This window comes from Vipera berus, assembly GCF_964194415.1.
Source record: "Vipera berus genome assembly, chromosome: 2".
NCBI lineage: Eukaryota > Metazoa > Chordata > Lepidosauria > Squamata > Viperidae > Vipera > Vipera berus.
In genome coordinates this window covers 140,934,470-140,961,312 of record NC_138203.1, presented here as the reverse complement: position 1 = coordinate 140,961,312, position 26,843 = coordinate 140,934,470, and the positions used below count along the sequence as shown (strand labels likewise).

Genomic DNA, 26,843 nt, shown 5'->3' with positions numbered 1-26,843 from the left:
AATTGTTTCATTCTTTTGAAGTACGCAGACACATTTTCTGGGGGAAGGAAAGGTGATACGCTGAATGTAACCGTTGCAGCCTTGGGGAGGTTTGATGATATTTCTAGGAAGAGTAGAAAGCTACAGTATTTCGCTTTATAAGCCTCGAGGTGGATTTGATAGATTATCCTCAACACTGGCAAGGGACAGACTGCTATTCAACAGGCAAAGCTTTTCACAACCTAGAATTTTACCAGTCTGTGGCCTGCCTTTTAAAAAACAGGGTAGCCCCATGTGATATTGAGCTGATCCTTAGCGAAGAGCTTTCTTGATGTCCTCCAGACGTGCATATTCCCAGCGGCATTGCTAAACTGCCAGACTGCAGATTGGGAAAGATAGATAGTATGGGGCTTTGATAAGTCATGCTTCTCCCCTTGACTGTTAAACCTCCCCGCTGTCGAGCCCGATCAAGCTCTTTCTTGATCTCTGCTCAGCTGTTAGCTCCCTCTGTGGAGCTGGTTGAAGGGCAGAGGGGCTGTCCCTTTGCATGACCTCTCTTGCTTTCTTCTCAGCCCATAGAAGATAAGGAAAGATTCATGCACCAGCAGAACTGAGAACAACTGGAGGAAGTCTCTGATCAACTCGGTTACTGCCCCTTTAAACTAGGAAACAAAACTTAAGGCTGTTCCTCCCCATGTCCAGGGAGATCCCTCCGTCCCAAGCAGCTCTTATGACCAGGTTCACCAAGGGGTGGAATGCGGTAAGTTCTCCTTATAATTCTGGTCTGTGTATATGCTTTTCTTTGCAAGGGGTGTATTTTTTTTTAATCTCAGATTGTGAGCAAGAAGAGGAGAAGTCAGTGCAACTGTTGTCTGCTGTAGGTTGGCTTTTGTACTACTTTTGAAGGGCATCACTATGTGAGAAAACCAAAAATGAATTTTTGACAGTGTTTTAATTCTGAAAGAACACCACCAATACTCCGTGAAGGGCTACTATGTGCTCACAGCAGTTAATGGCACAGTCACACTGGGCAGTAGCTGGCAGTCACACAGTGGGGTCCAAAGAAGGAAGGGAAGTACATGCCGATGGATTATTCATCTTACTGTAAATCTGTCCCCCTCCCCCCCTTCCCTCCCCCTCCCCCCAGCCACTTTCTCTTCCTCTTGGCATGTCACACTTTTTGGCTCTGGTGTTTAAGAACGAAAAAGTCTGAGGTTACAGGGGCAGTGTCAACACCCTTATACTTAAAGAATATATGAATATTTTAAAGAATTACTTGGCTTCCCAATTCTATAAATGGTTGTTTTCTGAAAAGGCGCCTCCATGTTTGTAGGATATATGCAGTAATGACATACATTTTGCATTAGTAGGATTGGGAAGAGACTGATCTGAAGCTGGTTTGTAACAGTGCACATTTTCCCCCACTTCCAATTAATTAACAAGAGCAGCAGGGAAACAACTACCCAAAATTTGAATGATTTTGCTGAGATTGAGGAAAATGGAAAGATTCTGAGTTCTAGTCCTCAGGGAAAAAAAAACATGGTACAGAATTATCTAAGTGTCAAATTCTCGCACCAAATTCTGAGCCATGCATCTCAACAATTGTTGAAAAACACACAAGCAATATCCCCCAACCTGAATTCTACCCTGCAATTTTCTCACATTCTTAGGGGTATAATTTAAAAGGGTAGCTTCATTTAAATATTAATTCTGAAACTCTTCATACAAACCATAGGTGTTTAGGCTACTTAAAATAATCAAATCCTCATTATCTCTGGAATGTCATCAATTTCTCTAATGTACAGTACTTTTGATGGATAAAATGCTGCATTTGTCTTTTTGATTTTATTGTGATTTTTAAAATTTAATTTATTAAATTTATATGATGCCCACCTCACTGATAAGGCAACTTACAAAGTAGTATAAACATAAATATAAAAATAAAATTAAGAAAACGTACGTAAGAACTAAACTAGGGCTTCGTTATTTACAATTTTCAAATAAAGCATTGTGTTATTGTGGCCTCATTTTTTTATTATTTACAGTACAATATGAAAGTCTTTGAGCCCTAAGAGAGAAACATCTGCCACTATCTAGATTTGAACTCTCAACCTTCCTAGTAGAAAGATAGCACCTTCACCACTAACCTGCCACACTGCTCCTGTGGCCAGATAATAAAGCATAATATTATTTATTTATTTAAAACATTTATATAGCTGTCTATCCTTCCTGGGCACCTCCCAATCAAAAATTAAAAGACATACAAAGTCACATTAAAAGCTATAGAACATAACCAATTAAAGATTTAAAAAATAAAAAAATAAATTCTAATATGCAATTATTTAATCTTCTCCCAACAATCTTCAAAATCTTATATTCTGGATTTTTATTGTTTTTAATTGTTTTAGAATTTTAGAATTGTAAGTTGCCCGGAATCACTTGATAGACTTGGCTATAGAAATTGATTGAATGAATGAATGAATGAATGAATGAATGAATGAATGAATGAAGCAATCAATCAATCAATCAAGCAAGCAAGCAAGCAATCAGTCAGTCAATCAGTCAGTCAGTCAATGAACAAATGAATCAATGAATAGGTGGAAGCCTGCCAAACTTCAGGGGATGGATTATATATGTATATCAAATACGTCTATCACTTGATAAAGTGCCTAGGTCCAAATCCAATTTTTTCTATAATGAACAGTATATACTATATTTACATAGTACACTTTTTAAATAAATTGCTCTGATATTGTTTCCCATTAGGTGGGCCTATGAGGCCCAATCAGCTACATTGTTATCTTCTGTTGGGGTGTGTGTTTGTGTGTGTGTGTGAGTAGTTGGATGTCTATGTCTGTCTGAATATGTGTGGCTTGTGTGCAAATCCAATTCTGTTCTCTACATTTGCTGTTGTTTTCCTGTCATTTTTCAAAGATCTCCTATGAAGGGAAGCTATGCTAGCTCAGGAATTCTGAGAGTTGAAGTCCATGAATCATAAAAGAGCCAAGGTTGCCTACCCCTGGAATATACAAAGGGCTCAATGACCACCTTTGTTCATCAGGGCCCCAATCCATCCAACACTCTTTGGGGGGCAGCAGGAAACCCATGCAGCTGGAGGCTGGGCTGTGTGTTTTTACAAACTGGTAGTGGAAATTTCAGGCTGCTGTTCTATTTCAAGTTTTAAAATGTGAAGTGAGAAGCAGATCTTTTCTTTGGAAATACCCAGATTCTTCACTGATTTTTTGTTTATTGACTTATTGCTTAGAATTAATTTAATACAATGCAATGGCTCCTTTCTTAGTTCTAGGGTGTCTTTTACTATTAGGAAATACCACTGTCTTACCTTTAAAGACTAGGTGTAGGAAAAGCATATTTCTAACCTGTTAGCTGTGGAGAAATATTTGATGGATTTTTTTATGATCATGGCGTTGAACCTCAGGAGGAAAGTACACACGCACACACACACACACACACACACACACACACACACACACTTGCATACAATAGAAGGTAACTTTTTAGCTGAGATTTTTTTGAGTGGGTGATGTAGCTTATGTTTCTTCAGATGGCATATCTACTGGCTCTTTCCTCGGTACCTTCTACTGCAGGATTTCCCAGTCTTGGAAATTTTAAGACATCTGAATGTCTAAGGTTTCTAAAGCCAGCTAAAGAATTCTGGGAGTTGAAGTCAACACATCTTAAAGTTGCCAGGGTTGAGAAACCCTGTTGTACTGTGTCAGATAGAAAGGTGTTGTCTATCTCTGATTAAAGGAAGAAAATAAAACATATTAATTCAAACAGGGCAATTATCCACAATTTATTCTACTTCATGCATTAGAATTAAGTATCTCAAGGTCTTGAACTAAATAGGTTAGAGGCTCTTTTGAGTTGGGTGCAACTGCTGGGAAATTCACAGCAGCATCCATGATGCTTTCTGGGCCACTGCACGACCTTCTTCCAGGACAGTATTTTTAAATTCTTCATTTATTCTTACAGCCATGGAATTTCCTGATGGTACCCTATTCACATACCACTAGCCATGTCTAATGCTGTTTAATGTTTTTCTTAAGAATGGTTTGTTGTTGTTGTTGTTAGCTGCGAAGTCGTGTCCGACCCATCGCGACCCTATGGACAACGTTCCTCCAGGCCTTCCTGTCCTCTACCATCTTCTGGAGTCCATTTAAGCTCACGCCTACTGCTTCAGTGACTCCATCCAGCCACCTCATTCTCTGTCGTCCCCTTCTTCTATTGCCCTCAATCTTTCCCAGCATTAGGCTCTTCTCCAGTGAGTCCTTCCTTCTCATCAGGTGGCCAAAGTATTTGAGTTTCAATTTCAGGATCTGGCCTTCTAAAGAGCAGTCAGGATTGATCTCCTCTAGGACTGACCGGTTTGATCGCCTTGCAGTCCAAGGGACTCGCAGGAGTCTTCTCCAGCACCATAGTTCAAAGGCCTCAATTCTTTGGCGCTCAGCCTTTCTTATGGTCCAACTTTCACTGCCATACATTGCAACTGGGAAGACCATAGCCTTGACTATACGCACTTTTGTTGACAGGGTGATGTCTCTGCTTTTTAGTGTGCTGTCTAGATTTGCCATGGCTTTCCTCCCCAGGAGCAAGCGTCTTTTAATTTCTTGGCTACAGTCCCCATCTGCAGTGATCTTGGAGCCCAGGAAAATAAAATCTGTCACTACCTCCATTTCTTCCCCATCTATTTGCCAGGAATTGAGAGGGCCGGATGCCATGATCTTGGTTTTCTTAATGGTAAGTTTCAACCCAAGTTTTGCACTCTCCTTCTTCACCCGCAACAAGAGGCTCTTTAGTTCTTCTTCACTTTCTGCCATTAGAGTGGTATCATCTGCGTATCTTAGGTTGTTGATATTTCTTCCGGCAATCTTAATTCCAACTTTTGATTCATCTAACCCTGCCTTTCTCATGATGTGCTCTGCATATAAGTTAAATAGGCAGGGCGACAGTATACAGCCTTGCCGGACTCCTTTCCCAATTTTGAACCAATCAGTGGTTCCGTGTCCAGTTCTCACTGTTGCTTCTTGGCCTGCATATAGGTTTCTCAAGAGACAAATAAGATGGTCTGGTACTCCCATCTCTTTAAGAACTTGCCACAGTTTGTTATGATCCACACAATCAAAGGCTTTAGCATAGTCAATGAAGCAGAAGTAGATGTTTTTCTGGAACTCCCTAGCTTTCTCCATGATCCAGCGTATGTTGGCAATTTGATCTCTAGTTCCTCTGCCTCTTCGAAATCCGGCCTGTACTTCTGGTAGTTCTCGATCCACATACTGCTGAAGTCTAGCTTGTAGGATTTTAAGCATGACTTTACTAGCATGAGAAATGAGTGCAATGGTGCGATAGTTTGAACATTCTTTGGCACTGCCTTTCTTTGGAATTGGAATGTAAACTGATCTTTTCCAATCCTGTGGCCACTGTTGAGTTTTCCAAATTTGCTGGCAAATTGAGTGTAGCACTTTTACTGCATTGTCTTTTAAGATTTTGAATAGCTCAGCTGGAATACTGTCACCTCCACTAGCTTTGTTGTTGCTCAGCTTTTCTAAGGCCCACTTCACTTCACATTCTAGGATGTCTGGCTCGAGGTCAGTGACCACCTCATTGTGATTATCAGGGACATTAAGCTCATTCTTGTATAGTTCTTCTGTGTAATTTTGCCACCTCTTCTTAATCTCTTCTGCCTCTGTTAGGTCCCTGCCATTTTGGTCCTTTATCATGCCCATTTTTGCATGAAACGTTCCCTTCATCTCTCCAATTTTCTTGAAAAGATCTCTGGTCCTCCCTATTCTATTGTTTTCTTCTATTTCTTTGCACTGTTCATTTAAGAAGGCATTCTTATCTCTTCTAGCTATTCTCTGGAATTCTGCATTCAATTGGGCGTATCTTTCTTTTTCTCCCTTGCCTTTCGCTTCCCTCCTTTTCTCAGCTATTTGCAAAGCTTCCTCAGACAGCCATTTTGCTTTCTTGCATTTCTTTTTCTTTGGGATGGTTTTGGTTGCTACCTGTTGTACAATGTCGCGAACCTCTGTCCATAGTTCTTCAGGCACTCTGTCTATCAGATCTAATTCCTTAAATCTATTTGTCACCTCTACTGTATATTCAACAGGGATATGATTTAATTCATACCTCAGTGGCCTAGTGCTTTTCCCTACTTTCTTCAGTTTAAGCCTAAACTTTGCAAGGAGAAGCTCATGGTCTGAGCCACAGTCAGCTCCTGGTCTTGTTTTTATTGACTGTATAGAGCTTCTCCATCTTTGGCTGCAGAGCATATAGTCAATCTGATTTCTGTGTTGACCGTCTGGTGATGTCCATGTGTAGAGCCGTCTCTTGGGTTGTTGGAAAAGAGTGTTTGCTATGACCATTGTATTCTCTTGACAGAATTCTATCAGCCTGTGCCCTGCTTCATTTTGCATTCCAAGGCCAAACTTGCCTGTTATTCCGGTTATCTTTTGGCTTCCTACTTTAGCATTCCAATCCCCCATGATGATAAGAACATCATTTTTTGGTGTTAGTTCTATAAGGTGCTGTAGAGCTTCATAGAACTGGTCAATTTCATCCTCTTCAGCACTGGTGGTTGGGGCATAGACTTGGACTACTGTGATATTGAATGGTTTGCCTTGGATTCGAACTGAGATCATTCTGTCATTTTGAGGATTGTATCCCAGTATTGCTTTTCCTACTCTTTTATTGACTATGAAGGCTACTCCATTTCTTCTGAGGGATTCTTGCCCGCAGTAGTATACCTGATGGTCATCTGAATTAAATTCACCCATTCCTGTCCATTTTAGTTCGCTGATACCTAAGATGTCGATGTTCAGTCTTGTCATCTCTTGTTTGACCACGTCCAGCTTGCCTTGATTCATGGATCTTACATTCCAGGTTCCTATGGAGAAAAAATCTTTACAGCATCGGACTTTCCTTTCACCACCAGACATATCCACAGCTGAGCGTCCTTTCGGCTTTGGCCCAGTCGCTTCATTCTTTCTGGCGCTACTAGTACTAGCCCTCTGCTCTTCCCCAGTAGCATATTGGACGCCTTCCGACCTGAGGGGCTCATCTTCCAGCGTCATATCGTTTTGCCTTTTGGTACTGTCCATAGGGTTTTCATGGCAAAGATACTGGAGTGGGTTGCCATTTCCTTCTCCAGTGGATCACGTTTTGTCAGAACTCTCGGCTATGACCTGTCCGTCTTGGGTGGCCCTGCACGGCATAGCTCATAGCTTCATTGAATTACGCAAGCCCCTTCGCCACGACAAGGCAGTAATCCATGAAGGGGATGAGAATGGTTAAGTTTAGCTAAATCCTTTTCCTTTCAGTGAGCCAATGATTTGAAATTGCTACAAATCACGTTGTGCATGTTGCATTCTCAATTTAATTAATTAGTTACATATTGCTATTTAGGTTTTATAGGGTCTTAGTTATTTATTGGAAAGAGGTTACTGGGTTAGTGTTGCACTATTCACTTACAATTAGAGTTGCCTATGTTTTTAATATTTCTATGGATGGAAACTTAATCAAGGAGAGAAGCAACCTAGAACTAAGGAGAAACTTCCTGACAGTTAGAACAATTAATCAGTGGAACAACCTGCCTGCAGAAGTGGTGAATGCTCCAACACTGGAAGTTTTTAAGAAGAGACTGGACAACCATTTGTTTGAAATGGTATAGGGTTTCCTATGTGAGCAGGGGGTTGGACTAGATGACCTCCAAGGTCCCTTCCAACTCTATTCTATTCTATTCTATTCTATTCTATTCTATTCTATTCTATTCTATTCTATTCTATTCTATTCTATTCTATTCTATTCATTTAATTGATATTTTCTTAACTATTCTGTACTTAGTTTTTCAATGTGATATAAATAATTATAATTATCTTATTATAATGTAGATGTATAATGTAGACGATATTATTGCTTAAGTATGCAAATTTCCATATTATTATACTTGGCCATACAAGTATGCAAGACCCCTTGGTTCATTACTATTGCAGAAAAGAGACCAGCAATATGAACTAATCTGGGTTTTTGCAGGTCAGATCTTGTGGCCCCACCCTATGATCTGGTTTGTTGAAGGCTTGGAGCAAGGATTAGGTGGCAAGGAGGACCCTGGAGGAAACAGAACAGAATAGAATAACAGTGTTGGAAGGGACCTTGGAGGTCTTCTGGTCCAACCCTCTCCTCAAGCAGGAGAGCCTATCCCATTCCAGACAAGTGGCTGTCCAGTCTCTTCTTAAAAGCCACAACTTCTGAAAGCAAGCTGTTCCACTCATTAATTGTTCTCATTGTTAGGAAATCCCCCCTTAGTTCTAGATTGCTTCTCTCTTTGATTAGTTTCCATTCATTGCTTCTTGTCCTGCCTTCTGGTGCTTTGGAAAAGAAAGCAAGGAGAAGGATGTGGCATTGTAGTGCAAGTCCCACTCGTACAAAAGAGGCGTGGCTTGCATCACAGTGCCATTTCTTGCTTTTTTAACACCCCTCACCCTGGTGCTGCTGCCCCCGTGTTTGCAAGTCCAAGAGAGATTATATTCTGTATAACTTTTATATCACTACCTACAGCCCTTGTATTTCCTGGCAGTCCCATTTAAGGACTAACCAGAACCAGCCCTGCTTGGCTTCTGGACTTCTGCAACGTTAGTCAGCCAGAGTCAGCATGCAATGCCCACCTTGCTATATTTATCAACAGGAACTTGTCTTGACCTTTTACGGGGTTCTAATCCACAACTAGATTTGCTAGATTATTTCATTTGTTTTAAACCTGGGAACACAAAGGTGAAATATATTGCATTTTGAATCGTCATGTGTGTCCCTGCTGTCTTCAAAATCAGTGAAACCCCAGGAGATATATAGAAAAAAAAGGCAGAGATACGATTTGAATCTCTGGAAGCAAAAAAACAAACAAACAAACAAACAAAAACCCTTTGCTAAAGGGGTGGAAAACCAGAGAAGATGTTTTGAAAATGAGAAGATGTATAGGCAACAGAAAGCACCCTACTTGCATTCTGAAGCATTATTTATGAAAACTGCTGTAAGAAAAGTGAAATACCCTTTTTCAAAAATGGATATCTATGTGAGGTTATTATCATTATGTGTCAGTTCTGGGGAAGGACAGTGTTGTGTAGCAGGTTCTTTGGCGCAGGAATGAAGACGAGGTAAATGAGTACAGGAAAACTCATGGATTATTTCTTGCAGAATCTGAACTGGGGAAATGGCTGCAACTGGCCGCAATATATAGTCTAGCCCCTAGGTGGCAGCCAATAGATTTGAAGCAACCATTGCCACCTAGGGATAGCCAATAGCAGCACTGGAGACTTGTAGTCTGGGTTGCTGGAGAGCCGTTAGCTGCTACAGCAACACACGTGGTTTTACTAATGAGCCCAGTACATAACCAATCACAAAGTTCCTCATTTTATCATCCTGATTTGGATGATTAAATGGGCAAAATGGAAGATGTGATCTTTTGATCTTGAAGATGTGATCCTTTGATCTTGAAGCAGTACGTGGAAACTGAAAATTACTTGTTCTCTTTCCTGTTATCTACTCCCTGAGGTCTGTGACTCAAAAATCACATGGGACAAAACTCTATAGCATGATGGAAGCATAAGCCCTACCATATCCTTACTCCCCTCCTTTATCTATAAAATCACTTCATACACATCAAGTAAAATGAATAACTGTTTGAGTAAAAACAAGATGCCCCCTGAAGAAAGGTGGATATTTCACAGAGGAAAATAACTTGATTTTTCACATGATGTCTCCACATGCAGCTAAGCAAATCTGCCTATTTCTGTGAAAGCAAGTTCACCTTTGAAAACTGTAATTCTGCTCATTTAGTCAATGTAAGCCAAATAGAGACAAGCTCAACAGGTCCCAAATGTTATTCCGAAGAAATGTTTGGCTTGTAAGGAAAGAGAATTCTTTTCAAACACTTTGTTAAATACAACCAGCATCTTCAAAAGGACTAGTCGCTCAACATCACTTCTTTGTTTCTCTGGGTTTAGCAGAAATAAATCCTGTTGTGTTCTTACTATTAGTCAAACAAAAAACACTTGAATCAGAAGTTTGAGGTTTCTTTTGTCTTGCTTCCTTTACTGAAATTTCTAGAAGACCTCACTCCAGAGAATCTTCAAGAATTATACCTTATACAAACAGACCAAGGCAATCAAGTAAACATGTAAAATCATAGAGCAGTTTAATCCACAAATAATAATAATAACTTAATGCACTACAGCTTCCCATCAAGGGGAAGACCTTTACAATTACAAATCTAGGCACTAAGATGGCTTTTTTTATGCAAACAAGGTAACATCTGTCACCCCAAACAGGAATGCTCAAAACAGCTAATAGTTCTGATGATTATGGAATAGTGTTTATTTTGGGGATAGCTAAATAATGAAATAATTGTAGTTTAAACGCCATCTTTCTATTTCTCCTCACTATATCAATCTCCATATCTTATTATGAGCAAACTGTATGGTATACAAAAAAGATCCTCTAATTTTTCTGGTTTGTTTATGTACAATATTGTAAATGATGGAAATACCTCTGGCCATTTCAAACTTCCTTCATCACCATAAAATGCTTGTGCTCATAAATGGTTCTGCAAAGTTCTCCTAAAGATGAAGTGGTGCTAGTTTTGACATGTTTTGGACAGTATGGCAATCAGAGTCACTCAACACAAGTTGTTCAATTTGTTGGTTGGTCATCAAATAAAACCACGATCTCCTGCCTTATTCTTCACCATTTCAAGTTGTGTAACAAACTTTCGTATTGGACATTTAACAAGGCTCTGAATTCCCATAAACTAGCTGTCAATACAACAGTTTCCATAGCCTGAAGGTGGACAGTTATGGTTGATAATCTGCAAAAAGGTTAAACTCTTTAGGTAGAAGTACTGGTTGAAAGATTTAGCTTTCTCTATCAAGCTCCATATTACTCTGTCTATGTGCACAATTATTTTCTACAGTGGTGAGGTAAAGGTAAAGGTAAAGGTTCCCCCGCACACACGTGCTAGTCGTTTCCAATTCTAGGGGCCGGTGCTCATCTCTGTTTCAAAGCCGAAGAGCCAGCGCTTGTCCGAGGACGTCTCGGTGGTCATGTGGCCGGCATGACTAGACGCCAAAGGTGCACGGAACGCTGTGGCTCAGTGGGTTAGGACGCTGAGCTTGTCGATCAGAAGATTGGCAGTTTGGCAGGTCGAATCCCGAGTGCCGCGTAGCAGAGTTAGCGCCTGTTACTTGTCCCAGCTTCTGCCAACCTAGCAGTTCGAAAGCACGTAAAAATGCAAGTAGAAAAATAGGGACCACTATGGTGGGAAGGTAACAGTGGTGAACATGCTGCAAAATTTCTGAAATATTCACTGCTGACGTTGTTGACTTGTGATCTAACTGCTAAATTTGTTTACTCGTTGAAATATTCTTTTTAAAGGAAAAAAATCTCTAAGAGGCAAACAATAAATCCTTAAACAGCCCAACTGAGTTAGATTTCCCCCCCCCAGTAGCTTCAAAGCAAATAAGTGGAAGGGAAGTTTAAAAGAAAAGCTAAGGAGAAAAGAGGGGAAAACCAATGTGGTACATCTGCACGTGTTATTATTCATTTAATAATTACCAAACACTTTTTGATACTGTTGGTAATGATATGCGGGAATGACCTTGGTAGGCAGGAGGAAGAGCCTCAGGCTAGGCAATGATCAGGTAAGAGGAAGGTGGGCAGGGCAGGCAGTGTCTTGGACTGCAAAGATGGATTTCAGCATTTATGCTTGATCTTATGAACTGAGGCAAGGGGACTTACAAGGAACAAATCTTATGATAAAAGCAACTTTACATGAATATTTACTAATCATCATCCTTTCATCAGTTCTAAGCCTCTATTGTCCAAGCTAAGAAAAAAAGCCCAGCTTTTGATATCAAAAGCCCTTCATAAAAAGGCATGATCATTATTTAATTTATTTAAATTTTTATGCCCTCCATCTCCCCAATAAGATAACTCTGGGCGTTTCATCTACTATTTATGTCACAATCTTAACCTCACAAGCTCCAGATGCACTGACCTTACAAGAAGTTCCAAATTTTCCAGCCAGCATACCTGAGAGTTGATCCATCTTATTTTGAGGCAGGTGATTAGATTAGTCTTTTAAAAATGAGTAGAATTCAGAAAGCACGATCTCTGAAGGCTGGTGGGATTTTAAAGGATGTATAGTATGCTTAAATACTATTAATTTCAACAGAGGTAAAAATCAATATTCAAGCAATTTGTGTTTGCACTTTATAAGGTAAAGGTAAAGGTTCCCCCGCACATGCGTGCTAGTCATTTCCGACTCTAGGGGCCGGTGTTCATCTCCGTTTCAAAGCCAAAGAGCCAGCACTTGTCCGAGGACGTCTCCATGGTCATGTGGCCGGCATGACTAGACGCCAAAGGCGCATGGAATGCTGTTACCTTCCCACCGTAGTGGTCCCTATTTTTATACTTGCATTTTTACGAACTGCTAGGTTGGCAGAAGCTGGGACGAGTAACAGGCGCTCACTCTGTTATGCGGCACTCGGGATTTAACCTGCTAAACTGCCGACCTTCTGATCGACAAGTTCAGCGTCCTAACCCACTGAGCCACCGCGTCTCTTTATAACTAGTAACTTTATAACTTTATAACTAGTGGCAAAATATGTAAACCAATATCAGGTGGGAGAGAAGAAAGAGGAAGGGTCAGAACAAACCTTTTGTTGAATAAAATATTCTATATAACATTAAAGACATCAAACTGGCTGTTTAATAATAAATTAACTGTCATGGGTCCAATAAATGAGACAGTTCAAACAAATTTATCAATTCTTTTTTGTTCTACTTTTTCTATATTTTTCTCCCAGGTCTTTTAATCTATAGATTAAAATTTTAATTAATTATCATTTAAAATATTTCCTTTTCTGTTTTTCTGCCTGAAGCATTATTATTGCACTTCTATAGTCTATAGTATCTTAATAAATACTAATCTTGCATACGTTTATTTGAAAAGAATTTTTTAAATCTAATAGGTAGTGAAAGGTGAAATAATTTAATGCAATTCTTAAAGGATTATTTGAAAATGGCTCTAGAACTACACAAAATTGCATATACGGTTATATTTTGTATCGGAAATTAATACACACACACAGAGAGAGAGAGAGAGAGAACAATTAGAGTTTTATTTTCAGACCTAAACCCCCACCCCCCACCCCCCCAATTATATATTGAATCTTCTTGGTTTGGAAATATCGCCACATCCTTTGTTTTTAATGCCACAGCAGGTGTGAGCTGTGGTATCATCTGTTACTATCCACTAACCTCAAGCAAAATACTTATCGGAAAGCCAAATACAACGGAAATTAACATGAAAATCAGTTTTAGCTGAGCTTTTAGGCATGTTTTTAAAGAGTGTTCAGAACCACACAGTGCATTATTTCCCAAGCTGGGCAAGGTAAAAGATTTCTGCACTGTTTCAGATGAATTAAATCTCCATTGCTCATTTATTATCTACTAAATGGCGGAAGGATAGCAGTTTAAATGATAAAGTTTTTTTTATAATGACAAAAGCACTGTCATGCCATAGTGTAAAATCCTCCAAAAGTAAAAAATAAAAATAAAATAAAGTGACAAAAAGGACTTAATTGGAAGGGACCTTGGAGGTCTTCTAGTCCAATCCTTTGCTTAAGCAGGAGATCCTTTGCCATTTCAAACAAATGGATGTCCAATCTTTTCTAAAAGACCTCCAGGGATGACACACCCACAACTTCTGGTTATTTTTTCTAAGTGTTAAAGTTTCTGTTTGTTCTCTATATGGTTGCCTCCATAGGTATACACCAATGTCTAAACAGTTGTGGTTCTCTGACTCGCTTCAAAAACCGGATTTTAGAATCCCGAGCTTTGATTTAATTCTTTTTTCTTCGCAACTGGCATCCTTTATTCGCTCACTCTTTAAAAAGAATCCACATAGTCGCTCGTGTTGTACAGTTCTATTACACTTTTAGGTTTTGTAGCTTATCTGTTTCTTTCATCCTTATTTAAAGGAATCCTTTACCTTTAAAATACATTTTTTTTTACAAATTCAGCCTACTGTATTATTTCCTGTTGAGCAGGGTGGGGCAGGAAAAGTGAGTGACAGCTGTTAAATCACTCCTTTTACATTTGCATATTTAACTATGGATAAGATTCATGAAATACAGTGAGAATTAATTTATGAGCTTGGTTTCATAAGAGTTCGACTGGTTTTGCGGGGAGGGAGTTTACTTCCAAAAGAGCTTGGAGAAAAATGGTTGAATTGCGCTTCCTTCTGATCAGTAGTCAGACAAATTACTTACACCCCTTTGGAAACACAACAGCGTCGGGACTGATAGAAGTCGTTTATTGGTCTACGGTGGTCCTCATCCTCAAGGAGGCTGCATTGCTGAACAAAAATCTTTTAAATTAATGTTGATGAAAAGATTCTTACCTCTATGCATAGGGCAACTGGATAGTCTTCTATATTGAAATGCTATGTCCCCTTCATTTTATCACAGCCCATCACTTCTCGTGAGGTGGGCAGCCATATAAATAAGATAAAATGAAGGAATGAATAAATCGCAGAAGTAGTTAACAGATTAGCTAACTGTTAATAGCACTTTCAGAATTTTTGAAAAGTTACAAATGAAATCTATATAATTTGCCAAGGACAACTGAATGGCAATACACTCAGTAGAATATCAGTTACGTTCTCTGGACTAGATGCATTACTTCAGAAACCAATAGTTCTGAATATACTAGACAATTTTTTTTAAAGATTAAATCAACAATTCAGTTTCACTGACAATTTAAAACTTAATGCAGTTAAACATACTGTAGGTAATTCATGTAAAATCTGGGATACAGACTTGGAACTTCCTATTTTAAACAATCTGAGGTTTCAGATTTTTAACAATGTGAAATATATTTCCTATGATTTTAAAATGAAATCTATTTATCAAAATATTTTTTTCAGATTTTTTGGACCCCTCGGGATATTTTTTAAAAGATTAGTTACTTTTAACTTGGAGATAAAATAAATTTGAAGATACATTAATAGGCATGGCTTGCTTGCCTTGCAGTGGTTGAATATATTCTTATCATGAATCAGATATTTAGAAAGAAATAAAAGGTTAAGGATGCTAATACTCCAAATTTTAAAATTCCTCAGTATAGAATTTTACGTATGCTATACCTGGACTGTTGCTTAACAAATCATCAACTATTGCAAGAGAAACTTTTGTGTAGCCAAAAGTGGCTGAACAATGTGGCACCCTTTGATTTTGTACCTTTGTATCTTTTTTGACAGACTTGACAATATAAACCTGAGGTTCAATTCATTGTTTAAAAATAGAATTGTAGCAATGTTCACAGAATTGTAATACTTATTATTTGACTTGAACTTCTTTCATTTTTTAATTTCCTTTTTTTTTAAAAAAAACAACAACTTGTATTTCTGTGTTTCTCTTCTGTTTTGCAGCCCTAGCAAGGCAAAGAAACAATAATTTTAAGAAATTATTCTTAATATCTATTTTTTTTCAAGGAAAGAAATTGGTGTGTTGAAGTAACAAGTTTGAAAAATTGGTAGTGTGGCCCATGAGAGAAGTTTTCATTTACAGCTAGAAGCTTATAGTTGTGGAGGCAATTCCAGAAATAGTTTCTATTAATCTGATTTTTGAATCTTAGGACAAGAACTTTAAATGATCTCTGATATGCAGAATACAATTCTCTTACTGATAAATTTAGGGTTTGATGAAGTTATAAATTATATCATAGACCTTTTATTTAGCACATATATCCATGCAGTTCAAGCACTGCAAAAGATATCCAAGTGTTTTTCAGCATTCCTTATAAAACAGGGGAAAGGAATACTTTTCTGGTTGAGTATTGGAAACTCTGAAGAGAAGCCAACTTAGCAGATGATAATTGTATCTTTTAAGTGCTTAAATATGTTTGTTTGTCTTAAAAGAGTACCCTGTGGTTATTTTGAGGAAAATGCAGCATTTTTGCAGAGGAGAAAATAATAAAAAAATTAATCTGGTGAATATTTTAATTGCTTTGATATGATTTTCCCCCTAATTTTACTTATTTAAGTTATGTGAGAATCATTTTAAGTGTGCATATTCTTCTGGCTTGGTTTTAAATTTTGTTTTGTTTCTACTTTGTGGAATGTTGAGCAACAATTTAGCTAATTGTTATCTGTGAAAAAAACCCCACTTCTTTCCAAAAATACTTTGCGGAGAAACAGTTAGGGTGGAGTATTTTTTAGCTTTGATTTTCTTTGACCCAAGTCATAAGAATAACTTTCCATTATATTTCAGAACTCTATCTATGAAGAAAATGACTCAAAGCAGGCAAGTCACTTGCTTGTTTAAAATGTATATTTTGACTCATTATGTTGTACAGAAAAAACACATGTTGAAAATACAGTTTTGCATCATTTCATTAATTTCCCAGTGTATTAAAGTCAAGCCAGGTGGATTACAGTATTTCAGGCTGACTCTGCCCTCTGCCAGGAGTTCAATCCTGACTGGCTCAAGGTTGACTCAGCTTCCATCCTTCCGAGGTCAGTAAAATGAGGACCTAGATTCTTCGGGGCAAAAGGCTGACTCTGTAAATTGCTCAGAGAGGACTATAAAGCACTGTGGGGCAGTATATAAGTGCTATTGCTATTAAAGTTATATGGCAATGATAAGCATGAATATGGCACTATTGTGAGTGAATTCATACAAAAGATGCAACAGTGCTAAAATCCCTTCCATTCTATAGCAATTAACCTCATTAGCTCAATGCTTTTATTCACAATATGCCCTTCTAGGTGACAGCATAGAGAATATTGTATGTGTGCAACAATTGGGAAAGGGAAGGAGAGAGAGAGAGGGAAGGAGAGAGAGATAGGGAGGGAGGGAGGGAGGGAGGGAGAGAGAGAGAGAGAGACAGAGAGAGAGACAGAGAGAGAGACAGAGAGAGAGAGACAGAGAGACAACAACAACTTGCCGGTCTTTGCATTTCCAGATTATAAATATATCCATGGACCTCAACATGGGATAGGTAAATTCTTAGGAAGCTACCTGAAATTGGGTTCCTTTATATTTATAAATCATATTTATAAAGCCAAGGAAGTCAGAATATCTTTAGTCTCTTTGGATGGGACAATTTGGCTGCTTAATCCAGCATAGTCAACTTTGATTGGCAAGTCCCTCTGGGTTTTCAAGCAGAGATTTTTCTTTCACAACTTTGATACTCTTTTTTTTAAACAACCCTTTAGATGTGCCATGGATTGGACCTGGGACTTTCATATGCAAAACCCATGTTCAACCACTAGATCTTAGACCCTCCCCCAAGCTTTGACTGTAGCAGTGATCTTAACATCTTGCTCTTTGGATGAGGAAGAAAGCCATTTTAAAAAAATCTCTCTTTGTCATCTTTTCTTTCTTTCCCTCACTCCCTTTTTTCTTTCTTTCTTTCTTTTTCTCTTTCCTTCCACTGCTTTCCAGGCCATGATTTCTGATGGATGGACTGTGAGCCTGGGGATTCTGCTTACGCTCCAAGGAATGACGTGTGGGGAGAAGATAGCAGAGACTGGTAATGTGGGGACCTGAGTGGAGAGATAAAGTTCCAAACTTTGTCCATGTTGCAGTTCTATAGTGATTTTGTTGAATGTATTTGTTCTGGATTCACTGCTCGCCATGCAATGACACTGGCCTGATTCATTGTTTGTTCAGGTGACTTTGAGACTTCCAAGATGGAAAAGTCATGCTGAAAGAGATGATCAGGAAAGAATGTTGGCAAATTGGAGTAATTGCCAGTTTTGTGGGCTGTGGATAACTTTTGCATTATTATTGTATTTGGAGGGAGAGGAATTTAGAATCAGAAAAGGAGAAAGTCTAGAGAATCTAGGAAAGAGTCTAAGGAGACTTTAGTGGAAGGCCCCACTAACTGCTGTCCATGGGCCACTAAGACATACATCACACTTTTGTTGTGCACCACCCAGAGTCGCTTGCTTTGTGAGATGGGCAGCTGTGTATATTGGACAAATAAATAACATAAGTTCATTTGTTGAGTGGCTTGGATGCTAAGTCATTAAACCCTTTCAAAGGCAGATTTCTGCTTGCAAGACTCACTGGCAATCTGGACCATGTCACCTGGGGTAGATTGGAAGCTTTCATGCAAATCATCCCAGTTATCATTTAAGCTTTTATTTTCAATATCCTGAAAGACAGAAACTCCTCCTCCTCCTCCTCTCCTCCTCCTCCTCCTCCTCCTCCTCCTCCTCCTCCTCCTCCTCCTCCTCCTCCTCCTCCTCCTCCTCCTCCTCCTCCTCTTCTTCTTCTTCTTCTTCTTCTTCTTCTTCTTCTTCTTCTTCTTCTTCTTCTTCTTCTTCTTCTTCTTCTCCTCCTCCTCCTCCTCCTCCTCCTCCTCCTCCTCCTCCTCCTCCTCCTCCTTTTTTAAGATACCAGGATGAGAAAAATGATCAAGTTTTTGTCTGACAAACCTATGCTTACAATCTTACAGGATTTATCCTAGAATGAGCCAATTACTCGCATACCCATGATCAGTGCTTTTTTTGTAAAAGAAAAAGGTGCCAGAACTCACACATGTCATACAACCTGCCTTGCCTAACCTACAAGGTTCTATCCAAAAAAGGTGCCAGAACTCCGTTCTGAGCGTTCTATGAGAAAAAAAGCCCTGCCCATGATATAAATTATATAAATATGTAACATAAATATATACAAAACATTGAAATTCAAATCAGTGCCAGGCAGCAGTTTTAGAAGGGCCATTCTTTGCTAGTTCAGCTTGCCACTAGCTGAGTAACAGATTGAAAATCCTATGGGCAGCCCCCCCCACTCCCAACCCATTATTCCAAGGGAATGGCTTTACCCAATGCCACCAGACAGATCCTCACTTTAGGCCTTCTTCAAGGAACTGAATCCAAAGAAGGAGATGGGGGTCTCTGAAACCTCATGGATTTTTGGAAAGTAGAATGAGGAAGGGAGAACAGGAAAGAGAGGAAAAAAGACTTAGCGGGGAAAGCGACAGGCCTCATTGTGGTTGCTTGTGTTTCCTTTTCAGGATCCTGCCAGCCTCAGCCTTCCTGCCATGAGTGCATTCAGTCCCACCCCAGCTGTGCCTGGTGCAAGCAGCCAGTAAGTCCTCAGTCTCGTGAACCTCTCTTGCCATTCGTTCCCCACCCCCACCCCCATCCTGTTTCCAACACTGCCTTAGAAGCACTTGGAAGACATTTCTTTTAAGACCAGCATCCAGAGCTGAAAGACGTGGGTATCTTGTGGCTAAGAGGTAGCCTGCAGCCCTCTAGCCAGCTAAGAGGTGATGAAGAGAGCGTACATTTCTAGCAACCTGAAGCAGGAACATTAAGTTACCTTGAACCTGCTGCCTTTCTGCCTTATATCTCTTCCTTCCCGGTGGCTCACCGATTTGCCCCTTGAGTAGCCACACTGAGTTGGAAGATGAACCTTGAGGAGGAATCCTTGGGCTTTTGAGTTCTCGGTGAAGCCAAGCCAGGCAGCTGCATTCTTTTGCCAAGGTGCAAGATTTCCTTGAAGGCAGCAACATCAGCAGACAGCAACTGACAAGGCTGTCCTCTGATTCACCCCTCGCCCTTTCAGTCTCAGTCGATGTGTGAAGACTTGAGTCAGCAAGACTCAACAGCAGCTGCCCACTTCAGGCAACCGTGGGAAGTTGGAGGCTACCAAAGTGCAGTCATTCTTTGGCTGGCTAAGTCTTCCTTCTATGAGTTGGATTTTCGTCATCTCTTTTGGAGATGTTCTTCAAATGAAGCAAAGTAAGAGGCCATGGGACAGGGACATTTTTTCCCCTCCAGCCTTGACACCCTAGCGAGAGCCATCCTGATTCCTCTGTATTATCTGCTCTTCCCTGAACCCACTCTAGCCCCTCCAGATCAGTACAGGTAGTCCTCGACTCACAACAGTTCATTTAAGGACCGTTCAAAGTTACAACAGCACTGAAAAAATGTGACTTATGACCGTTTTCCCACAATTAACGACTTTTGCGGCATCCCCAGGATCACGTGATCAAAATTCAGATGCTTGGCAACTGGCTCATATGTATGACCGTTGCTGTGTCCCAAGGTCACGTGATGCCCTTTTGTGACCTTCCGACAAGCACAGTCGATGGAGAAGCCAGATTCACTTAACAGCAGTATTATTAGCTTAACAACCGCAGTGATTCACTTGACAACTGTGGCAGGAAAGGTTGCAAAATGGGGCAAAATCACTTAACAAACGTCTCACTTAACAACAGAAATTTTGGCCTCAATTGTGGTCGAGGATTTCCTGTATTCAGTTCCCCCAGAATCTATTTACACCCCCCCACCAAAAGGACCTTCCAGTCAAGTCGTGAGCATGTTTGCAAAGGACTGTCTGCAACAAAGTAGGACCAAATAGGGTGAGCCCCCCTCCCCACACTTGCATGTTCCTGTATTATGTGCTATTGCAAAGGAGAGTTTTTTCAGTGATATCACCTGCTCAGACGCTGAAAAAGCACATCTTGTTCCTTGCTCCCCAGCACAAAAAACAGGCTGGCCAGCCCAGGCGGTTTCTTTTCTGCTGAGACCAGATGGCTGCTGTCCTTGTTTTTGCCATCAAGGCATAATTTAAAATGCCATTTTTTATTTATTTTAATCCTTTCTAATGGATTGTTTTTTTAAAAAAAAAAAGACTATATCAGGGAATCAAGTTATATGAGCTGACTTTACTGGCTGTAATGCAGATGTCTTTAGTTTTGGCCTTGTGTACCTGATTGCATCTGCCTGGCAAGCCCAAATCCATTTATTTCATTTGCTTCCTCCATGCATGCAGTGCCATGCATGGGGAAAGCTGGAGATGCTGCAATTGTGCTTGGCCTACAGCTGTCTGAAATCAACAAACGGGAAAAAATAGGCAACATTCCTACTCAAAGTATCACTGTCTAAAAATAATGCATCTAAGCGGCAAGACAATGGGGGCAGGGCTGTCTACAAAGCAGGATTTTTTCCATTTGTCTGTGGACATTCTCAATCATCCAAGTCATGATTGTCTCAAGGGTGTTTTTTCAAAAGGCAAGTGGACTTTCTTGATTCCCCCCACCCCTTTAAATCGTTTCACCTCATCCAAGAAGCTTCTTCGGTTCTGAAGAATGGATGAGAAGTAAAACGTTTTCAAGCAAAAAAAAAACAAGGAAGTCCACTTGCCTTTTGGAAAAACACCTTTGGGACATCTTTTGCCTTTTCTTCATTCATTCCTGTCGTCTACCACTGCTTCTTCCCCTATCTTTGAAAATACTGAATTAATATTAGAGAAATACTTCTGAATGCAAACAGAGCACTCTCGCTGTAGAGCAATAGCTAAATTCATATTTGCATTGAAGAGGTAGAGCATCCCCAATCCCAGGCCTTCATGTTGGAGGAGCATTTTCAGATAATATTTTTTTTATAATACCCCAATCAGTTTGATGTAATGTTTAAAGGCACTGGGGAACTGGGAGGCTGTGAGTTCTAGTCCCATCTTGGGCAGCTGGATAACCTTGGGCCAATCACTCTCCCTCAACACTATGAAGCAGGCAAGGGCAAACCATTTGTGAGGAGAGGAGGGAAACCTGGCCAAGAAAATTTCAGGGATTTGTTCAGGCAGTCTCCAAGAATTGGGCACAATTGAGCAAAAAGAGGGGGAGAAAAGTTAATTACAGGTATTCCTTGACTTATGACCACAACTGAGCTCAAAACTGATGTTGCTAAGTGAGACATTTGTTAAGTGAGTTTCCCCCATTTTACAACTTTTCTTGCCACAGTTGTTAAGTGTTTCATCGTTGCTAATAACACGGTTGTTAAGTGAATCTGGCTTCCCCTCCTCCCTCCCCCCCCTTGACTTTGCTTGTCAGAAGGTCACAAAAGGAGATCACCTGATCCTGGGACACTGCAATCGTCATGAAGATGAACCAGTTGCCAAGCATCCAAATTTTGATCATGTGACCATGGAGAGGCTGAAATGGTTGCAAGTGTGAAAAACGGGCAGTGATCCCTTTTTTTCCCAGTGCTGTAGCTTTGAACGGTCACTCAACGAATGGTTGTAAATCGAGGATTACTTGTGCTTGGCTCCTCCATTGCTACGTTCTCCCTACCAGCTCCCTTTCTTGAGCACTATATGAAGAACCAGGAGAAGATGGATTGAATATATTCAGAATAAATATGGGACTAAAAAGTTTCATTTAGCATTTGAATAAGTAGTGGATTCATATGATGTATAACTAGTTAGTAGTTATTAATATTTTGACTATGGAGAGTTAAAGTGCGATAGAATTTAATGTTTTATTGTTGTTAGCATATTTTAGATTATGCTTGTTTGTATTTTTATACCCTGTATTCAGCTCTGGGAAGTCGGGGAGGGGGAGGGGAGGGGAGGGGGGGTTGGGGAGAGGGGAGGGGGAGGAGGGTTTTTTTTTTGTATTTAAAAATGTATTGTAAAACTTTTCAATAAAAAAAAGAACCAGGATAGGGGAAGTTTTCAGCCATACAACGTCAAGACAAACCTTGAAGAAGCCACAGCTGACATCTTGGTTTAGTTCAGGTTCTCTGTGCAAGAGGGGAGTAGGGTGTGGGGACTCTCTTTGGGCGAAATAATCTCCTAAAAAATTGCACCACCATTTCCACAGTGAAGACAGCCCCGGTTCCGCCAGAGGTAGCCCCACCCACCTTGGTAAAAGAGTCACTGCGATGGCCGGAAACCCCCCCCAGGTGCTACTCTGGTTGCCGTGAAAGAACTCACCACATCCTGCCCAACTGTTTGTCTGTATTGTGTGTTTAACTACTATCTTTCGTGACGGTATCTCTTAGGATACCGGAACATCTTTTTGTGGTTGGTGGTACCTCTGAGGACTTTGAACGGTGTCAGTGTAATGAAGTGTTGTGTTCATCAGGGCAGGCCCGAAATGTGGGGCCCTTTCCCGTTGCCTTGAGGGACTTAAGGGCTTCTAAAAGGGGAAAAAAGGGGGGGGGTTAAGCTGGTCAGAGGCAGCAACTTTTAACTGTAAGCTGAATGAACACCTATCTTACTGAACATTAGTTCTTTACTGCCATATGTCCGGATACTGTAAGCACGAGGGTTTTCCTGTGCTGGGTGCAATGCTTTGTCAGATCTGAATTGGGAGGGGGAAAAACTCACCTCCATTAGCCAGGTGGTAAAGCAATGATTGTACTTTTAGAGGGTTTTTTTTTTAAAGTCTCAGTCCTGAAACTTTGGTGCATTGCATGGAACTGTTTTCAAAAGGGGGGAAAGAATTCGCTGAAGTTTTGGTGAGTTTAATAACACTCTGAAGAGATAAGAACTATGATGGATCCTCACCTTGATTTTCTTCCTTCTGTTTCCCCATCCTCCTGGATATGTTTAGTAAATATCTTTAGCTTTGTGCACAGTCTCGTTTTACATTCACTTAAAGAGGCAGGGAAATACTGAATGCGGTGACCACCGTATCTTTATATATATATTACAAAGATTTCCCAGCAGAAGAAAAGTACAGTAGATTGTCACCAATTAAGCCATAGGTTCCAAAAAGCTGGAAAGGATTCTGCCTTCAATCCAGATCTATGGAAAATAGAACATAATTGGATTTCCTGGCCTGCAGCTTGGAGGTTTTTAGGCAGGTCTTCCATGTTCTTCTGCTTTTTATTCTTTCTCTCTGAACTAAACTAAATTTCACAGAATGCATGGGATGTTAAAAGCCAGCCACTTGGGGGAAGTGAATGTTAATTTGCAAAATGAAGCAAAATGCGGCATCTTGGAAATCATGATTCTAGACAGCCAATCAGAAAATTACCTAGTGATGAAACTTGGTTTCGTAAACATCTTTGCTTTAAATGATAAAAGTGCTGAGTAGCTTTCATGAGTTACGCTATCAAAGAAAGAAAGAAAGAAAGAAAGAAAGAAAGAAAGAAAGAAAGAAAGAAAGAAAGAAAGAAAGAAAGAAAGAAAGAAAGCTTAAGTGGAGAATTTTAGGCCAAGAGAAAAGTGACACCAAATGCAAATAAGGATAAACTGCAATTGTTTAATGGTTTATATTTTATGTTTTTTCAGCCATCATGAATGCCCTGTGGGCAAAGAGACAGGATATAGGTGGGAAAAAAAATCCTTCTAATCTGCTTGGTATCGCACTTTATACCCAAATTTATGTCCTCTCAAGATCTGAAGAAAGCTAATGTCCAAAATATCTTCTAACAACCTTCATTTGCATTCAAGAAAATGATGACTATAATACTTTCATTAGGAGTGATGGAAGAGGCAGGCAGAAATTCCCAATCCCTTTCAAAATGGAACCGTCATCCTTTGCCATTGCTGATGTTGCTGCTGACCAAAGAAGAAGATAATAGAAGCTGGGGGGGGGGAGATAATAATTTTGAATTCTGCAGAGACTTAGTACAAGGAAGGGCAAGAAACAGGAAGATGAAATGCCCGGGAGGTCTAAGAGCTGGTACCATTCCTCTGCAAGGACATGGGCCTGGCAAGTGTGTTGTTGTTTCTGTCTTAGGAAGAAACTAGTGTCACCGTCTTTGAAAAGATGGGTGGGGAATGTTAACTTATCTGGCTCCTGCAGAGTTTAAAAGGCAAGCAGAGCTGTGGTTGGATCTGTGGGTTGGTTTGTTGTTTGTTTTTTGTATTTTTCACTTAGAGAAACAGGAGACCACTGCAATAAACCCGATAGGAAGTGGCCTCCTTTGCTTATCAGTTTGGCAGTGGGGAGAGGGAGAAGAAGAGCACTGGAAGATAGGGAGGATTTTCCCCATCTGCAGGTACCATATTTTAAGCCTCAGAGGGCTGGGGGGGCACAGATTCCCCCCCCCTTTTCCTGTTAGGAGATGGCTGCTGTGCCTGTGCCAGGATTACTTACGTATGTATTTTAAAGATTTAAGGCCTCTTTAAGGAAAAGGTGGAAGAGTCAGGATCAGAAAAAGGAAAGAAGGCGAGGTTGTCAGAATACAAGCGAATTTGAGGGCTAATCCACATGGAGCCCCATTTCCATCTGTCCTGTGTGCCATCGTTCACTCCCTAGAGACTAAAATGGACCATGTGAAATTTGAGCGGGCCTCGAACAAGGAGTATATATCGGAGGTGGTGACCCTTTGACAGCTGTATGCAACGAAATTTCATTTTGATGTATGCCGATTGGTGTACATTCAAAGTGACAATAAAGTTATCATCATTAAAAGAATCAAATCTGATTGGGGAATGTGTAATTCTGTAGCAGGCTGAATGCTGCACATTAAGTAGAGTGATACATGTTTGTATGCCATCCATTCGTCAGCTGCTTCCTGATGACCAGACTTGTGGGAGGGAGCAATTTGGTGGCCATTGACAGCAGTGCCTTCCTTTCATCTTCCTCTGTTTTTCCAAAGCCTCTCTGGAAAACCTCTAAAACAGTCTTTCTCAACCTTGATGACTTGGAAGACTTAAACTCCCCGATATCCCCAGCGGTGGCTATGGAATTCTGGGAGTTGAAGTGCACACCTCTTAAAGTTGCCAAGGTTGAGAAACACTGCTCTAAAGCTAGGTTATTAAATCACTCTTACTTGGAAAGTCATGTAGGTTTTGCCTTGTATGTAAAAATGCAGACTGTTTTGGTTTTAGCTCTGTGTTTCTAACAGTAGGGTTTGTTCTTAAAGAAGACATGCCATCCTTTTTCACATACACCTCTTCCAAGAAGATGATCACAACCCTGCTGCATTTATAAACCCTTCTCATTGCAATAGTTTTAATTGGAAGTGTGTGTGTGTGTGTGGGGGGTGTGTTTAGGCCATTTAAGGCAGTTTTAAGTTGCTGTTCTCAAGATGCTGAATTTTAACCGCTCCACTGTCCTGCTTTTTGAGCAGGCAGGTTATAAACTTTGACTTCTGGACTGGTGCCTTCTTTCTAGCTATCATGCTCCTTCTGGTCCTGGACATGAGGCAATACAAGATCATGACTATAAATAGGACATAATAAAATGAATAATGAATGCAGGATCCAACCTGAGTCGGTCATAAGGATCAGAGATTTATTCTTCCAAACTTCGGACTTGTGCTGGAGCCCATCCTCAGGGAACGTCTGTCTCTCTATCTCTCCATACATTCTGGGAGAAATTCCTTGAGGATGGACCCCAGCACAAGTCTGAATGCTTGGAGGAACAAGCCTCTGGTCCTGGTGACTGACTCAGATTGAATCCTGCAACATTGTCCTGGGACACTATATTTGCCTTTGTTCATAAATAATGAATGTCCTAGTATGAAATTCCAGTTCCTTCTAATGAACATCAATGGCTATTCTCTCTTTTGCTATTTGGGAATGTCTCTAAAAACCATTGCATCAATCAATCAAATCTTTATTACGGTCATAGACAAGCATACCATTTCATGAGTTTTTTATTCCCCTGTTTCGAAAGCATTGGGTATGGAGTAGGAAGAGCAACATCCCATTGCTCTTCTGCCATGGGAATTCTGAATGGTGGGATACCACAAGACAGCACTGCAAAGAGCCACCTCCTCATTCTTCCCAGGATTTTGTGCAAGCAGGAGAGTCTGACGCAGAACGTTGTGCCCCTCGGCCAGAGCTGGAGCATCGTGGCTGCCTTCCCAGTCAGATCATGGATCCTCAAGGCAAGCAGCATATTTTGGAGGACAGGCCTCCGAAAGATAACATGTACCATGAAAACATCATTCAACTATCACCTCAAAGAATCGTTCTTCAGCTTCGGCCTGGTAAGCACCTTTATTGGGAAGACTCTCCAGACTGTGAAGAATCTGAAGAGCGCTGGGTTGCCTCATCTTAATAGCTTGCCAATGGGAAGGTTCCTCC

The 26,843-nt window shown here is 40.3% G+C and overlaps 1 protein-coding gene across 2 annotated transcripts in view; it reads left to right on the top strand.

Annotated features, from left to right (window-relative positions):
• The first annotated feature begins 576 nt into the window (after positions 1-576).
• The window catches only part of ITGB7 (integrin subunit beta 7), a 46,495-nt gene continuing 20,228 nt past the window's right edge, over positions 577-26,843 (top strand). For both annotated transcript variants that reach the window (XM_081315802.1, XM_081315801.1), the window contains exons 1-5: positions 577-739; positions 16,326-16,358; positions 17,502-17,589; positions 19,081-19,154; positions 26,545-26,746. In XM_081315802.1, the coding sequence (XP_081171928.1) occupies positions 674-739; positions 16,326-16,358; positions 17,502-17,589; positions 19,081-19,154; positions 26,545-26,746 (463 nt within the window). In that variant the 5' untranslated portion in view covers positions 577-673. The remainder of the gene's footprint in view (positions 740-16,325; positions 16,359-17,501; positions 17,590-19,080; positions 19,155-26,544; positions 26,747-26,843) is intronic.